Genomic DNA, 13,405 nt, shown 5'->3' with positions numbered 1-13,405 from the left:
GCTATACTTTTGAATTAATACCTTTTGGAAAGAGTCAAAAGATGGTTTTACCTTCTTACCACTTTTATAGAGAGCCTGTAGGGTATCACACTTGAAAATCTGGTTGCATTTATCTGCCTGCAAGTCTTCTGTGAACTGTTATTAATATGTATTTTAGAAGACAGTAAATAAAATGTGAATGAAGCAGTAGATGCTCTGCCTGACATGCATTTCCATGCAACGATCTCTGCTGAATCTGTAGCTTTTCCTCTTACTATTTTACACTGTGTCATTGCAACGCTTCCCAAGAAGTCTCCACAACTGAGAAGTATAGGAAGCTCACAAAAAAAGTGTCATTGCAGAAAACATGCTTTTCTAAATAATCCAAGCCATTTTAAATGTAGCTCATTCATGTTTCAAACGTGTAATAGAAATTATTCGTTTTTGAACAAACCATAATGTATTGGTGATGGAAATAATAAGTTTAACATATTATTAACATGATTCCAGGCTGCCCCTATGAGTACTGTTCCTGGAAGGACAAAGTTTGCTGTAAGCAACCAAAGAAAGCATCCCCTTTGCACATATCTGCCCTCTAGGCTGACAGAACTAACAAATGGAGTATGTTCCTGTAGAAGAGCACATTGTACCTGGAAGGTCACTCAACCCCCAGCGACACTGTTTGGAGATGGTACCTCCCTGGAAGAGGGCTAAGCTGGTATGTTTTGATGTGGCTTCTGCTCAATTCAAGGAAACTTTCAGCATGAAAGCTGCTACACGTTTCCTTCCCACCTTAATGCACTCACAAACACCGTGCTTCTGGCCCTGTGGAGGAAGCTTTCACAAATCAGATCGATAGGGTTAAACCTGTGCTGATGAGTAGATTGGCATGGGGGGCTACCCAGCACACTGCCCATTGCCACAGCAGAGGAGATGCAGAGGATTTACAAGAGAGACCCTGAAAGATTACCCAGATCCAGTGTGAGCCAGATCCCCACATCTCTTTGACCATATCCCAAGGTTGTCCTGGAAGAAGCAGCAGCTGATGTTGAACCCCATAAGAACAGCATTTCTCAGCCCTAGTAAAAAAAAAAAAAGAGCGGAGCGTGAAGGGAGGGAGATAGGACCGTGCTTGGGCAAAACCAACCCTGCATGAGACCAGTAATGACAGACATATAACCAGCACCACAGGTTGTCCCCTCCTCATGGAGGTGCTGGCCACCAGGAGCAGCTCAAGCCCTGGCAGCAAATACAGCCTCAGAGTGGCTCCACACCACCCAGCCCCACATCCCCCAGGTCCGACACAACCCAACTCCATAGGCAGTTCCACAGCCACCCAGCCTCACTGCTGGTCCCACACCACCCAACCACACATCACCCAGACCCGCCACCACCCAATACCACTGGTGGTCCCACAAGAGCCAACCCTACTCCTGGTCCCACAGCACTCAACCCCATGCTTTCACCTACACCATGCCTGACCCCGTAACACCCAGCACCAGTCCTGACCTCACGACACCCAGTATCACTCCCAAACTCAAGGGGGAGACATATGGGGGGTGGCTGAGGACACCTGGTGTGTTCAGCCCGGGAAAGAGGAAACTGAGGGAAAGCCTCATGGTGGGTTGCAGCTTCCTCACAAGGGGAGCGGAGGGGCAGGCACTGAGCTCTGCTCTCTGGGGACAGCGACAGGACCCGAGGGAACAGCATGACAGGAAGGGTCAGGCTGAGCGTTAGGGCAAAATTAGGGTAGTTAATCCACTGTGACAGCCTCCCCAGGGCAGTGCTCACAGCACCGAGCCTCCAGGACTTCGAGAAGCACTTGGACACCGCTTTCAAGCACATAATTTTATTTTGAAATGGTGCAGTGTGGAGCCAGGAGCCGCACTCGCAACCCCTTTCCGTCCCCTCCAAGCACCGCCATTCCCCCCCCCCCCCATGTCCCCCCCTCACGCCCAGCTCCGGCGCATGCGCGGCGCGGCGGGGGGCGCGGCCGTGTAATGGCGGCGGGCCGATAATGGCGGCGGGCGGGAGGAGCTGGTTCGGCGTCTTGGCGCTCGGCGTCTCCTTCCTCAAGTGTCTCCTCATCCCCACGTAGTAAGGAGGGGACAGGGAAGGGGGGCTGCTGGCTCTGCCCCTGCTCGGGTGGGGGGACTCATTCGGTGTGGGGACGGCCCCGGGGGAGTTTGTTTCCCTGAGCTATTGCTGTCCCTGGGGTATCGCCGCCTCATCCTCTGGGCGGTGCAAAAGGAAATTAAGTTTGGGCTTCAAGGTGTTTACAGGCATCCTGGCTGTTGTTCGGGGGCTTTAATGTGCTGAAACAGGCACGATTTTTAATTAATAGGGGAATAAATGCAGGTTTTTCCTCATAAACTTTTAATTATTTTTAAAGAGTTAGTTAACCCAGAAAATGCAGCATTAATTGTAAGAAAAGGCTGAGCTATAAGTCATTCTTGACCTATAATATACCTATATTATACCTACAATGCGCCTTGTCTTATACCCATCTGTGTCCTGGGTATGAAGTTTGTGTAGCATCTCTGTTACTGCCCACATTATTTGATCTCTGTCTGGGAGCTGGGCGATGTAAGCCCCCTGTTTAGCTGCTTCTGGTCTTGTACTCAGTAATGTTTCTCCTTCCAGTGCATACGTGTGACTTAACGTGAACCTTCTGTAGTCATTCCACAGATTTTGAAGTGCACAGGAACTGGCTCGCCATCACGCACAACTTACCTCTCTCTCAGTGGTACTATGAAGTAAGTTTCTTTAGGGTTGAATGTTCTTTCATTAGTTGTGTATGAATTAGAGATGTATTAGTTATGCCAGCCTCTCTGAATGCTAGAGGGGAAAAAAAGTACTTCATTTACAGAACATACATGCCAGGGATACTGATGGCTGGCAGCTGGATAGCAGTGCTACAGAAGCATATCAATCCCAATTTGTTGGCCCTATATAACACTTAAAAAAAGAATAGTTTGGGACAGCTGCTAGTAGTTACGAAGGCAAAATGGAAAAGACAATTAATGCACGTGGTTTATTAAAAGGCTGCCTAACACAGGAGCAAGCTGTGTGGTAGTCTTGCATTGTTGCTGTCTTCGCTGTTGTCATTAATAATTCATAGTTATTGCAATAAAGAATGAATCTCATAAAGGGGTTTGTGCATTATGAAGTTAACGAGTATATTAATGTTATGGTATCTTACTAGCTAGTATCCTACTAGCATGCATTGATTTTAACCTAGGTGGATCCTAATTCAGGTTGATGATAGGTTAAAACCCAGTTGTAGGTTCAGTATCACCAAATATTTCCTGGAGTTCTGGGATAAAGAGCAGTCTCTAGGACTCCACGTAAGCGTTTAGGAACTGTGTATCCAGGGATCTGTGTGGGTCAGAACTTTCCAACAGTCTGATCTAATAGGGTAAAAATGTCAATCATTGCTCAGAGCATAACAACTGTCCTTTTAATAAAAGATTAAATAATACTATTGGATTTAAAAGGGGTTATTAAAAGTAACATGTAAAAAGTAATTTTTGAGATCAAGAGGATTGATTGTGCTGGTGATGTCTTTCATGCAGACAAAAGATAAGGTTGAGATAAAATGTCAACTGATTTGATGTCATGAACTAGATGTGAAGGACTGCAAACAGCACAGGTTGTGTTAAAGTATTTAATCTCATTTTATCTTTAGGCAACTTCAGAATGGACCCTGGATTATCCACCTTTTTTTGCTTGGTTTGAATATGCACTCTCACACATTGCCAAGTACTTCGACCCCAAGATGTTGGTCATTGAAAATCTGAATTACAGCAGTCACGCAACCATCTTCTTCCAAAGATTTTCTGTCATCTTTACGGATATCCTTTTCATCTATGCAGTTCGTGAGTAAGTCTTAATGTTCTGATTGTAGGGACACTGGGTAGTCTTCAGGATTCCAACTTCTAGAGTAATATCAAAATTATTTGTACAAATAAGCTTGTAAACGCATGGAATTGTCAAAGTTGCTTTAACCTACTCATGGGACAGCTATGGAATGTGCTGCTAAATGCAAGATAACGTTTTGTTTCTCTTGGAGATGTTGCTGTAGATGTGATCATATTCCTACTAATTCAGGCATCAGCTGCCATTTCACACGCTCTGGGTATTTGCTTTCTGTGATGGGTTCACTTTGTAGGACCTGTGAGTCAGCTTGGGTGAGCCCAACTGTTTTTTTTTCCTATTTTCTTATCACTCTGTTCTTCTAAAATAGAAGCGTATAAGAAATCTGTGATGAAATGCCAGTATGAGCTCAAACATAAGTCACTTGAGTGCTTTCGAAGTTCTTGATAAACTGGTTATTCCAAGTCTTACTTAGCAGTATTAAGATTCTGTGCTTTTAGGGTGCCCTGGCTTTCTGAGGGAGAAGAATGATGCTACTCAGAGCAATAAAACACATCACCCACAAACTTTTAATCTGATCTTCAACATATGAACCAAATGGCTTCATCCTGAAGTTAGAAGATGTTCTTAGCCAGTAAGCAAGCATGTAGCTCACAGTACCGGGGGAAAGCCAGGTTTACTGGGGACTTTAAATACAACCCAGTACACTGTCTCCAGATGTAGCAGTACTCTGGTCTCTGCTAAGGAGCTGACAGCAAACAGACAGTAAAAACTAGTGTTATAAAATGAAGATGAGATGTTAAGTAACTTGGTCTTGATCACAAACCTTAGCATGTGGGAAATGTTACAGCTACCGGTATTTTAAATCCTTTTTTTCCTAGTAAGCTTTATAAATTACTTTATATTCTCTTCATGAGTTTAGCAAGAACTGTCATTGTCTTCCAGCCATATGCTATCCTCAGGTTAAGTGCATGTCTCAGCTTTTAAAAGCAATGTGGTTTCGTTAATTGTTTCAATTAAGACTTAACGTTTCTTCTGCTGTTGTTCAGATGCTGCCGATGTGTAAATGGAAAGCGAGCTGCAAAGGATATTTTGGAAAAACCAACATTTATTCTTGCTGTTCTGCTCTTGTGGAACTTTGGGCTGTTAATTGTGGATCGTATCCTTTCAAATCAGGTTTTTTTGTGGGGTTAACACTTTACAGCATGTGGTACAAACCCATGGATGTTTTTACTGTCACAGCAAGTAGTACTGCTGTTCATGTTCTGGGGTTAGTTGAATAACTTCATGTTTTCTTTGCAGTTATTATTTGTCAAAATAGAAAATGACAAATAATTGGTCTGACTTGCCAGAACTGCTAAAGGACCAGCCTGGTGCAGTTCTAGGTTTATCCCAAGTACAGGAAAACCTTACAAGTGCTTTATGTTTGGGATGTATTTAACTGGTAACACTGTGTGAGAATTAGCAAATTTTCTTTAAAGAGGGTATAAAAACAATTCTGGGAGGTCCAATTATTGTCAGTCAGTTTTGACATAATGTGCGTTGATTTTGTTGAGCAGGGAACCGGGGGAAAAACAGATCCTTAACGGGAAGGACTCATTCTGTGTTTCTTTGTCTTTGTCAAAGTTGCATGCTTACAGGTGGTAGGTGCTAAGTGAGGACTACCATCTCCATCCATAAACCAATGTAAGGCAGAAACTAGTATTTAAAAATTCAAAAAGTGGATGATTAACCTTTTATTTTGTCATGTAAGCTTCACGACAGATAAGCAGTCAGATTGCTAAGCTTCATTTCATCATGATAATATTCTAGGGTTAGGGTTAGTAGTCTTTGTGTCTGTAATTGGTGTACTTACAGGTAAGATTAATGACTTTGTCTACATGAATTTAAGATTAATTTCTTGACTTAAGTTCTATTTTAATTTGATTATATCTTTTAAGTCTCTTCAAAAACCTAATAGTAGTAGAGAGTGCTTACTTTATTCCTTTCTTGACTCAAGTTCAGATATTCACTTCCAGTACAATGGCTTTCTATTTGGCCTGATGCTTCTCTCTGTTGCTCGACTATGTCAGGTAAACTTGAGTGGCTCTTTTCTCTGTATTTGCATAAACATTTTACATACATCAATTCACTTCTTGGGCTGCTGCTATTGAAGCTAACGGGAGTGGCTCCAAGTTGGGGTGTGCTAATCTGGGTGTCGAATTATTTGTTGAATTTGGGGGGAAGAAGAGAACCTGAATGTAGCCACTGTTGCTTATTGATGCTGAAGCATTTCAGTTCCCTGTGAGAAAGCTAGATCCTGTGTTACACCTCAGCGAAGTGACATGGTTTGCTGCCATCTTATCTCCTTCCAAGTCATCAGTCCTTAGAAAATGTATTTCTGAGGCTGCAGGCAGGGGAGGCCTTTAAAGTTTTAATTTAAAGTTCATGCAGAGGAAGAACAAGTAGAAAATCTGGGACTTCTTTGTTCTTTCTTTTATTTTAGAAAAGGTATTTGGAGGGCGCTCTACTTTTTGCTATTCTTCTGCATTTCAAACACATCTACGTGTATGTGGCCCCTGCATATGGCATTTACTTGCTGCGATCCTATTGTTTTACTGCAAATAATGCAGGTAAGATGGGGTTTTCCTCGCTCGCTTTTTGAGGAATTGTGTTTAATGGGGTATGGGGAAGACACAAAACATGCAGGTACCGTTGGATCAGAATGGCTGTTGGCGAAATGAAAGTTCATCTCGGGGAGCAGAGTTGGAAAGATCCTTAGAGATATTTTTAATATATTTGTATGTCAAAAATTCCTGTTTCTAGGTAGTTCTCTATTAAGAAAATCCAACATGAACAAAATGCAGATGGCAGTTTGAAGCTATAAGAATTATTCTGAGTAAGAAACGATTAGATGGCTATTCCAAAGTCCATCTTTCAGGCTTCTGTCCACTTTTTAGCACTGAAAAATGTGTTTATTTCTCACATGAACAAAGAAATTCTTCCCCTTTAAAGGGGGTGGGGGGGGGAACATTAGATCGTATAATGTCGGAGCTGCCTCATAGAAAAAGTAAATGGGCATAGGCAAATGCAGAGCACAAACATCACTTAAAAGAAGTGGAGCAATCTCAAGTTGTACTTTCCTTCTCTACTTAAACTCAGAATAAAATAAATACCCATACTCTTAACTGTATGAAGATACTACACTAATACAAAATTTGTTTTTCTGTCTGGGTCAGCCTTGCTACTTGGTTTTGCCGAGATGGGCAGTAGTATGTAGATGTCTAATGAGCAAAATTGGCTTTGACATGTACCTTAAATTACAAAAAAACTAGCTGCTGAGGAAAACAATTGAATATATTGATATGAAGGACTGTGTTTTTTCAAGATAAGTGCTAGCGATCCACTGGTGGGGTGGAATGCTTTGTCTGCCTCTCCACTTGCTGCAGTAACTGTGTTCATAATCTGTTTGCTTCTTGTAGATGGATCCCTGAAGTGGAGGAGTTTCAGCTTTCTTCATGTAACTCTTCTGGCATTGATTGTTTGTCTTGTTTCAGCTCTTTCGTTGGGCCCCTTCATAGTCTTGGTAATAACCCCTTTTCTTGTTATTCACCTGAACAGCGAGAAAGCTGTGTTACAAAACTATAAACCATATCTTTTTTTATTGTTTTTTCTTTCCATCAGGGCCAGCTGCCTCAAGTCATTTCACGGCTCTTCCCTTTCAAGCGTGGCCTCTGCCATGCTTACTGGGCCCCAAACTTCTGGGCTTTGTACAATGCCGTGGATAAAGCGCTCACAGTTGTTGGTACAGTATGCACATCTTGTGGTTTGGTGCTTATTTGCAGATAGAGCTCTCTGGATTTTAGCTTCCTTCCCCGTTTAAAATGCAGGTAGAAATCAGTCAGGTCAGAAATCAGTCTTGCCTGTTATATTTTAAAACAGAAAAATCTCAACCATGTACTTAAGTTCTGTTCTACAGAACAGTTCAGTTTGGCAGTTACTGTATTTTCTTTATTATTTTTTAACGGTATACTCTTTTTTTTCAGGCTTAAAGTATAATTTTCTTGATCCCACAAAAATTCCTAAAGCCTCAATGACAGGGGGGCTGGTTCAAGAATTCCAGCACACCGTCCTTCCTTCTGTGACTCCGCTGGCAACGTTGATCTGTACCTTTGTATCCATATTGGTAAGAACAAATCATGGTTTGGGAAACATTTGTTTTGTCCCCAGCAGCTTTTAAGCTTGTTAGCATGTACTTCATATGAGTTTTAATTTCATTTTAATTTCAAACAATACCTTTTCTTTCATAATAAATTATTACGATGGATACGGGGTTAATCTTTCTGGATACAGTTGTATATCCAAAAGAAAATGAAATTATTTTTATTTAATATATATTTGGAACACAGTTGTTCAACATTGAAAATCTTTGGATAATGGCTTGCCTTCAGGATTGCAAAGCTTGACTGAAGTCCTGTTTTTGCCTGTTGTTTCTAGCCCTCTGTTTTCTGTCTTTGGTTTAAACCTCAAGGGCCCAGAGGCTTTCTCCAGTGCCTTGTTCTTTGTGCACTGAGCTCCTTCATGTTTGGTTGGCACGTGCATGAAAAAGCAATACTCCTTGCTATTCTGCCTTTAAGGTAAGCGAATCCCACGTGTGGTAGTTGGCCAAACTGAACCTGCAGCCGCTTGTTGAAGAATCCTCAAAAGAGGATCACTTGGTTTTCAGTGTATTTCATAAAATAAACCTGCTTATAGAATGCCTTAAGCTGTAAAGTTTTAATAGGTTTCAAGTATGTTAATTTCAGAATAAAATGTGGCTTAGAGTGCTGAGTGCTGTTAAGTTGTGTAGTGTAACAGGAAATCTGTGTCTTTGGATCCAGATGTGATTTTTAAGATAATGGGGGGAAAAAGCTCACGGAAGGTTTTCATACTTCAGATTGTGGGTACCCCAGAGCTCTTAAAATAATTCATTTAGCTTCCCCTTAAAGCCTCTCTTCCATACTGGTAACTTGAGGGCAAGCTTAATAAAATCATAGAATCAGAATGGTTTAGGCTGGAAGGGCCCTTAAAGATCATGTAATTCAACCCCTGCCCTGGTCAGGGCCACCTGCCCCCAGCCCAGGCTGCCCCCAGTGCTCAAGTTTGGCAAAGCAGGTCTGAATTTAGTGACTAAAATCCTAACCCAGGACTTGTACCCATGTTCACTTATCATCAGAACAATCGGAAAGTAACACTGATGGTGTGCTGCATCACTTGTAACTGTACACAGTCGCTTTGCAGTACTGGTGATAAAGCAGAATGGATGCTCAGACACCTGTCAAGGAAGCATAAATGAAATCTGTGAATATGCCTGGAAGTGAGATTACTAACGCTTAGCTCATCGTCACGGTTTCAGATAGCTCCTGCATGTGACCTCGTGAATAGGGCTACTGCAACCACCGGCATAAAACCTCAGGCTGGGCTGGCAGTTGTGGGAGGGAATTAACACTGGAAGAACAAAAGGAAGGAGAAGGAAGCAGGGATGACAGTGTTGCCAGGCAGATAGCAAGGGAAAAAGACCATTTGTAGGGGAAAAAATAGCATTTTTAAAAAAACTTTGGGATTTCTGATACTTGTGTTCAGTGAGTGAGTGGTTTTCTGGGAGAGGGTTTCTTGGTTGACTTTTCTCCTGCATTTTTAAGTCAGGTGGCTTGGTAGCAGGACATTCCATCACAGGTCCGGGATATGGAAGGATTGGGGTCCTTCGTAACTCATACTACCTGTTTTTCATCTCCTTTGTGACTTGCGTAGTGTTTTTGCTGAAACGAAGTTTCTTTGCTAAAAGAAAACTGGATAACATAAGTTCTTGTCATTTTTAGCTTGTTGTCCGTTCAGAGGGCAAAGGATGCTGGTATCTACTTGATCCTGACAACCACAGGGCATTTCTCCCTTTTTCCATTGCTGTTCACAGCGCCAGGTAAAGTGTCTCCTTTCTGTGCTCTCATGTTGTTACAGGTAGCTGAAGAGCGGATAATGGTTTTGGATTATTTCATGTAATAGGTTAGAAGTTGTAGGATGCTATATGTGAGCCCGTTTCCTTAAGTATGAGCTCTCCCACTAGTGAAAAGAAGTATTGGTTTAAAAAAAAAAACAGTGGGAGAATCATAGAATTCAAATTGAAATAGAGATGGGGAATTGTAATAGTCAATATTTGTTATCCCTCTCTCTGCCATGGTTCTAGAAACTTTCCCCTGCCTAACATAACATAACCATGTGAAGTAAGAGTGATAAAGGGAACTTCAGGCTACAACCCTGGCAGGCTGTTTTCCAGCTAACTTTTCCAGCTGACTACTGCTTAGTGCTATCAAGTAAATGAAAATCGCTGCAGTAGCAACAATTAAATCAATTATGTGTAGGGATAGATTTCTTTTCGTGTGTGAATGAATGCTGTTCCTTCTTCCTCCTGCCTCTGCTTAATCAAAGGTCTGATGTGTTAAGGTTTAAACGAAATAAGCAGAGCTATGACAACAGTGCAGCCTCTTGTGTGATGATTGGCATACTTCAGAGAGTTCAAATCCAGACAATCTCCTGGTCAAGTAATGCCATTTATGTGCAATAGATGAGCTTCTGCCTTGAGACCTGAGAAACTTCCTTTACATTCTCTGTTAACTAACTCCTCTATAGTGCGTAACTTAGAACTAGATTTTCCTGTCGTTCATATGTTTTAAGCTTCCTAGTAATTCCTAATCACTTTTGAACAGGAAAATCTTATTTGCAGTGCTGTCATATATTGTAATTGTGTTCACTATATATCCAGTGTGCTTGGCATTTTGTTTAGTAAATATATATGCTAATTCTTTTGTGTCTTAAATGTGTCTATTGTGTCCTAAACATATTCTATGTAAATGCATATATAAATAATCTGGTTTGGAGAAAATAACTAAATTGGACAACACAAGCTTCAATACTAGCACTTAAGGTTGCTGTAATTTACGTGGTAAATGTTTGTTGTGACTAATTTTAAATGTATATGTGTTCTTTATATTTCAGAACTTCCAATCAAAATACTGCTCATGCTGCTGTTTACGGTTTATAGCTTCTCTTCGCTGAAATCTCTATTCAGGTAATGAAACAAATGTGTTCCTGAAGTCGAGAATGAAACCACCTCGTCACTGGGAACTGTGTTGTCATAAAAGACAAACAGCACTTCAGTTTTCATGTTTTTTAGTGTCAGTTTTCTGTGTTAAAATGACAATACTTCTGTCCTCTTCCCAGGAGGGGAGGGCTTAAGATAGGATTTTTATAGGATATCCTTGTTCTGCTTGAACTGTGACAACTGTCCAGTTGGTCTCAGGGTGTAAACCTAGTTTATTTTGAAGGCCGTTGATCCCCTACCCACTCAACCAAAGATAGTGCTTATTATAAATCGTGTAGTCTCCACTATCCTATTTCCCAAACTTTTTATGGCAAAGCCAAGTTGTAATGAAGCATCTGTTGGAAATACTATAAACCTGTATTTACTACATCGGTCACCAGCTTTTTATAGGTCAACCTCTTTCAGCCAGACTGCTTTTGACCCCTGTAGTGTTCTGGCCTCAGGTCATTCCGTCTCAAGTGCCCTAACTCCCCTGTAGGTGCTTAGCTTGTGTAGAGCTCAAGCTTTTGCAAATTTCTTGTTCATGACTTTTGCTAAAATCAGAACGTGTGTGTAGCCTGTTGACTACTTGCAGTCAAAACCCTACTAGCGGTGGCTGTTCCAAGAGACTAACTTAGGTTTCCTACAGAACGCTTGTGGGGAGGGGACAGTGGTTATGATAAACCTGAAGTTTCTAGTTCTTTGGGTGTAGAAGAACTTGCATGGAACAAACCCGTGTATGAAATACACGAGATCTGTGTAATTGTTCTTTGGTATGATGTGAAGTGAAGCAGAGCAGCTGCTGAGATTTCCACCTAGATTCATTTCTACTCAACAAAGGCCTGTTGGAGCTCGGTGGAAAAGACACACGATAAGGGAATTAGCTCTACTGTGTGTTAGTGCGTGTTTTCCTCCTGAAAACTGAAGGTCTGACTGTTACTTAAAGCCTTGCTGTGAACTAGTGGGTGATATTCTCTGCCCTCTTTGTGTCATCAGCAGTAGCTGAAAAAAGTAGTTATGTTTAGTAACAACATGTATTTAAACATCTTTTTCTTTTAATTCTGATAGGAGAGAGAGGCCTCTCCTTAACTGGCTTGAAATAATCTACCTCGTCCAACTGGTGCCTTTGGAAATCTTCTGTGAAATTGTATTTCCTCTGACCTCCTGGAAGCTGCACTTTCCTTTTGTCCCTCTGTTGTTGACCTCTGTTTACTGTGCTCTGGGTGTCACGTACGCTTGGCTGAAACTGTACATCTGTGTCTTGACTGAGCACGTTCTTGTTAGGCAAAAGGCTGCGTAAAGCTGCGTTGGTGGGACCCATCCCAGGTTATCCCTTTGAGAGGATTATCCAGCACGGTGAGGCGTTGTTGTAAGGATGTACCCTGTCTGACAGACACCTGTATGTTTGCCATCTCCGTGAGGGGAGTTTTTCTTCCAGCACTTCTGTACTGTCCAACTACTGTACCTCTGATCAGAAACATCACAATAACGTGGTGCAGTGAGACGACGCTTTGCCATGAATAAACTGTGAAGCTTAACGAAAAAGGATTTTGTATTCATATTGATGATGTAAGAGGTTCAGGCTTCTGTCCTGAGGAAAACCTGCCATTTCTCTCTGTATTTTAATAAAAAGGGAACCAGAAATTACTAGAGGTCATTCCTGTGTAGGGAGAGCACTGTAACTGCATACTGTTGAATATGAAAATAAAAGGAATTTGATATTTTTGTTTTGAGCCTTTCTTGCCGTTTATTCAGCTCCTGACCAAGCTCTTCTGTTGAGGTACAAATCAAGACATAACGTACAGTAGGAAACTCTCCTGGGCTGCTCTGTTGCAGCTTCAGGTGTTCAGAAGCTCAGCTTTGTGTTTTTGCTTAATATGGCCATGTCCCTCTGATCTTTCTATTTCATAGAGTCTTTTCAATGAGGTTTTAATGCATTCTAATCGTACTTCTTTTTGAAGACAAGGGTTTTGAAAACCTACATAACTCCCTCAAAGATTTTGCTCTAGGAGTAGAATTGTTTTGGGGCCCGGGGATGCCACACAAAACTCTGGGGAGGGCAGAGGGGATAGATCTTTTGAGCAGTTTTTGGACTTCATCCCTGTCAAAGAATGTGGTCCCCTTTAGAGGGGATGATTGATTAAATGGCTATGCTCTGTTCTTTGAATATTTTGAATGTTGATGTGTGGCTCTGGTAGGAAAGCAGGTAGCAGAGTGGTTGCTGTGAGAAGAAGGGTGCTCTGAGTAAGTAGGATTTTAGACCATCTGTGTAAACACAAGGTATGGATTAAACTCACAGATAACAAGCTCATTATTTTCTCACAATTTCTACTATTTTTATGTCATGTTTTGCCATACCCCCTGCAGGGAAGATGGGAGCTACTTCTGTTTGTATTTCGTGCTGTTTCAGCCTCAAAGCTGTACTGTAAGGCACTCGAAATGCTTCCATCTATAAAT

At 41.6% G+C, this 13,405-nt stretch overlaps 1 protein-coding gene across 1 annotated transcript; it reads left to right on the top strand.

Moving 5' to 3' along the window:
• The first annotated feature begins 1,924 nt into the window (after positions 1-1,924).
• Positions 1,925-12,681, top strand: ALG8 (ALG8 alpha-1,3-glucosyltransferase). Its single transcript, XM_035330115.1, has 13 exons — positions 1,925-2,076; positions 2,657-2,735; positions 3,668-3,861; positions 4,905-5,014; positions 5,860-5,927; positions 6,341-6,467; positions 7,317-7,420; positions 7,519-7,639; positions 7,881-8,020; positions 8,332-8,471; positions 9,693-9,790; positions 10,864-10,936; positions 12,017-12,681. Exons 1-13 carry the CDS (start codon positions 1,997-1,999, stop codon positions 12,246-12,248), a joined length of 1,566 nt encoding a protein of 521 aa, XP_035186006.1. The 5' UTR covers positions 1,925-1,996; the 3' UTR covers positions 12,249-12,681.
• The last annotated feature ends 724 nt before the right edge of the window (positions 12,682-13,405 follow it).

This window comes from Oxyura jamaicensis, chromosome 1 (genome assembly GCF_011077185.1).
Source record: "Oxyura jamaicensis isolate SHBP4307 breed ruddy duck chromosome 1, BPBGC_Ojam_1.0, whole genome shotgun sequence".
Lineage (NCBI taxonomy): Eukaryota > Metazoa > Chordata > Aves > Anseriformes > Anatidae > Oxyura > Oxyura jamaicensis.
This window is presented reverse-complemented; position numbering and strand designations above follow the sequence as displayed.